The 4196-nt window shown below is 50.4% G+C and overlaps 1 protein-coding gene across 2 annotated transcripts in view; it reads right to left on the bottom strand.

Moving 5' to 3' along the window:
* CYC1 (cytochrome c1) overlaps nt 1–3281 on the bottom strand; it is a 39681-nt gene extending 36400 nt beyond the window's left edge. The window contains exon 1 of one of the 2 annotated variants that reach the window (XM_077490546.1): nt 3130–3281. In XM_077490546.1, coding sequence (XP_077346672.1) covers nt 3130–3216 — 87 coding nt within the window. In that variant the 5' untranslated portion in view covers nt 3217–3281. Of the gene's footprint in view, nt 1–3105 lie in introns of both variants that reach the window. The other variant, XM_077490545.1, reaches the window with a different exon arrangement.
* Between the last annotated feature and the right edge of the window lie 915 nt (nt 3282–4196).

Genomic DNA, 4196 nt, shown 5'->3' with positions numbered 1-4196 from the left:
CAGAGTTGAGGGAAAGATGGATGGTGCTAAATACAGGGATATTCTTGAGCAAAACCTGTACCTCTCTGTGTGTGATTTGAGGCTAGGACGGAGGTTCACCTTCCAGCAGGACAATGACCCCAAACACACTGCTAAAGCAACACTTGAGTGGTTTAAGGGGAAACATGTAAATGTGTTGGAATGGCCAATCAAAGCCCAGACCTCAATCCAATAGAAAATCTGTGGCCAAACCTTAAGATTTCTGTTCACAAGTGCAAACCATCCAACTTGAAGGATCTGGAGCAGTTTAGCAAGGAGGAAGAATGGGGCAAAACTCCCAGTGGTGAGATGTGGGAAGACTCAGACTTATCCAAAGAGACTTGGAGCCACAAAAGGCGGCTCTACAAAGTACTGACTTTAGGGGGGTGAATAGTTTTGCACATTGACCTTTTCTGTTATTTTATCCTATTTGTTGTTTGCGTTGTGGGCGTGTTCTGTAAATCAAATGATGCAAATCCTCAAACAATCCATGTAATTCCAGGTTGTGAGGCAACAAAACACAAAAAATGCCAAGGGGGTGAATACTTTTGCAAGGCACTGTAGATTTGGGGGGGGGGGGGGGGGTTACCATGGCTCTACTCAGGTAAGGTGCAGCACAGACAGGCCACGTTGCAGGTATCCATAAGTATAGCAGTTGGCATGCCTCTACCATCTTCTGGTGAAGCACAGACAGTCTAAGTTGCAGGAGGAGGAGTCTGGTTATCTAACCTGTTGTATAATCTCAAGGTGTCCCCGTGTCACATGTATGTATATATAGATGAGAAGGGGGGGGGGGGGGTCAGCAGTCCTCAGTTATAGCTCCACCCTCTTCTGGTGCAGCACAGACAGTCCATGTTGCAGGCAGAGGTCCTGGACTCAGGATGTTGAACCCTCATGGGGAGATGCTGCGGGGGGGGGGGGGGGTCTCATATTACTCTGCTCTGGGGCAGAACAGACAGTCCATGTTTCTGGAGGAGTCTGATGGGTGCTCTACCTGTTGTGCTCCAGCTGTGGCAGAACTACAAGTCCCATGAGGCATTGCAGGGCTGACAGTTACATTCATGACTCCCCCAGGCAGAGGCATGATGGGACTTGTAGTTCTGCAATTGCTGGAGGGCCGCAGGTAAGAGCCCCATGATTGTAGCGTGTTATATCCAGTCAGGGGGTCCCCATGTACAGACATTTGGGGGGGGGGGGTCACCTTGATTCAATCCAATTACTCCTCCACTCTTCTGCAGCACAGACAGTCCACATTGCAGGAGTCACCTGGTTATGTAACCTGTTGTGTAATGTCAGGGTGTCCCCCTGTTTCAGTTTAATATACCCCTCTACTCTGGTGTAGCACAGACAGTCCATACTGCAGGAGGAGGAGTCTGGCTGTATAATGTCAGGGTGTCCCCATGTATAGAAATTACAAGGGGGGGGGGGGGGTCACCAGTCCTCAGCACAGACAGTCCACATTGCAGAAGAAAGATTCTTGCTATGTAACCTCTTTCTCCTGCAATGTGGACTGTCTGTGCTACACCAGAGTAGAGGGGTATATTGAAGTGAAACAGGATGACCCCCCCCCCATATCTATACATGGGGACACCCTGTTTCAGCTCAATATACCCCTCTACTCTGGTGTAGCACAGACAGTACGCATTGCAGGAGAACGATTCTTGTTATTTAACCTGTGTAATATCAGGGGGTACCCCATGTATAGAAATAACAGAGGGGGGTCACCAGTCCTCAGCACAGACAGTCCATATTGCAGGGGGTGGGGGGCCTCTGGATGTGTAATATGATGGCGTGCCCATGTACAGATATGGGGGGAGGGGAAAGGGGGGTCACCCTGGTTCATAGTTACTCCTCTACCCTTCTGCAGCACAGACAGTCCATACTGCAGGAGGAGGAGTCTGGCTGTGTAATGTCAGGGGGTCCCTGTGTATAGAAATAACAGAGGAGGGTCACCAGTCCTCAGCACAGACAGTCCATACTGCAGGAGGAGGAGTCTGGCTGTGTAATGTCAGGGGGTCCCTGTGTATAGAAATAACAGAGGAGGGTCACCAGTCCTCAGCACAGACAGTCCATACTGCAGGAGGAGGAGTCTGGCTGTGTAATGTCAGGGGGTCCCTGTGTATAGAAATAACAGAGGAGGGTCACCAGTCCTCAGCACAGACAGTCCATACTGCAGGAGGAGGAGTCTGGCTGTGTAATGTCAGGGTGTCCCCACATATAGAAACAGAAGGGGGTCACCAGTCCTCGGCACAGACAGTCCATACTGCAGGAGTCGTCTGATGGGTGCTCTACCTGCGGCCCTCCAGCTGTGGCAGAACTACAAGTCCCATGAGGCATTGCAAGGCTGACAGTTACATTCATGACTCCCCCAGGCAGAGGCATGATGGGACTTGTAGTTCTGCAATTGCTGGAGGGCTGCAGGTAAGGCCCCCATTATTGTAGCGTGTTATATCCAGTCAGGGGGTCCCCCATGTACAGATATTTGGGGGGTCACCTTGGTTCAATACAATTACTCCTCCACTCTTCTGCAGCATAGACAGTTCACATTGCAGCAGGAGTTATATGACCTGTTGTGTAATGTCAGGGTGTCCCCATATATAGAAATGACAGAGGGGGTCACCAGTCCTCAGCACGGAGGGGGGGGGGGGGTCACCCTGGTTCAGTACAAATACTCTTCTGCAGCACAGACAGTCCACATTGCAGGAGTCGCCTGGTTATGTAACCTGTTATGTAATGTCAGTTTAATATACCCCTCTACTCTAGTGTAGCACAGACAGTCCATACTGCAGGAGGAGGAGTCTGGCTGTATAATGTCAGGGTGTCCCCATGTATGTAAATAACAAAGGGGGTCACCAGTCCTCAGCACAGACAGTCCATGTTGCAGGATGAAGGTTCCGGTTATCTAACCTCCGGGTGTCCCCAGGTATAGAAATTACAGTGTGGGGTCACCAGTCCTCAGCACAGACAGTCCCCGGTCTACACACAAGAGATGTCCGGCCTGTCTCCCGGGTGACCTTCACTCCTCTCCCGGCCTCCCTCCTCCCCCACACCGGCCGCTTCTCCCTCCATCACCGGCGCCCCACCTACCCTTCTCCCCCCACCTCCGGTCACCTGTGGCGTCTGTGGCCAGGCCGGCTTCCCCCCGAGGAGTTGTCCGGCCCGCAGCGACCTCCGGAGCACCAGGCACGCCGCCGCCATCTTTGCTGAACGGAAGTGTCAGGCTTCCCTCACCGGCTAAACACGTCACTTCCCGCCGCCATCTTCCTCCTCCACACGGCTTGTTCTGGCCTGGGGCCTAGAGGGAGTTCCTGAGGCTCGAGTGCTGGGTGGACCAACATGGCGGCGCCCTAATGCGCATGCGCCGTGCGCTCAGGGTCAGCCATTCAATGACAAAAAGCCTTATAGAACATCAGTGACAAAGAGCACAGTCTGATTATATAATGTTATATATACTCCTCTGTATAGTGTCTTATATATATTCCTCTGTATAAAATTATACATATATATATATATATATATATATATATATATATATATATATATATATATATATATATATATATATATATATATATATATATATATAATATGTAGCGGCCATAACCCTTGGCAGGGTGGCCCTAACTTTTGGGCTTACAGGTTACCTCCGCTTGGCTGGTTCTTCCACGTCTAGGGGTTCCCAGGGTTGATACCCAACAACTTTGGACGCTGACACCAATAAAGTCCTTTTGAAAGGTTTTATTTTGCAGGGGTAGCGTCCAACAACACAGTCTCGTATAGGAACAGAGGGCAAGGGTGAAGAACTCAGGCACCTTGAACTGCAGACACAACAAAGTCTCTATTACCACCCAGAGAGTAGCCACTCGCAGCTGGGCTCTTCAAGGCTGAACAAATCTCTAGCCAGAGATTATGGCAGTCAGCACTTTGATTCAGAACTTTTAAAATCTCTGACCTTGAACAAGCTGTAACTGGAAGTGAACAGGAACCTTTTTCCTCAGTACCTGGAATGTTCTCTGTCTCCTTGATAGTACTAGAAAAAGTGTGGATTCGTCAATGTCCTTCACAACTCAGTAACCAGGCACTTCTCAGGATGCCACTTGCCGGCCCTCCTCCGAAGAGTCCTCCCCCGATCGCTTACACGAGCTGCGGTGCCCCTCCAAGCCCGAGAGCACACCCGG

This window comes from Lithobates pipiens, unplaced genomic scaffold, assembly GCF_037356315.1.
Source record: "Lithobates pipiens isolate NorthernLeopardFrog02 unplaced genomic scaffold, aLitPip1_a1.2 Scaffold_19, whole genome shotgun sequence".
NCBI lineage: Eukaryota > Metazoa > Chordata > Amphibia > Anura > Ranidae > Lithobates > Lithobates pipiens.
This window is presented reverse-complemented; position numbering and strand designations above follow the sequence as displayed.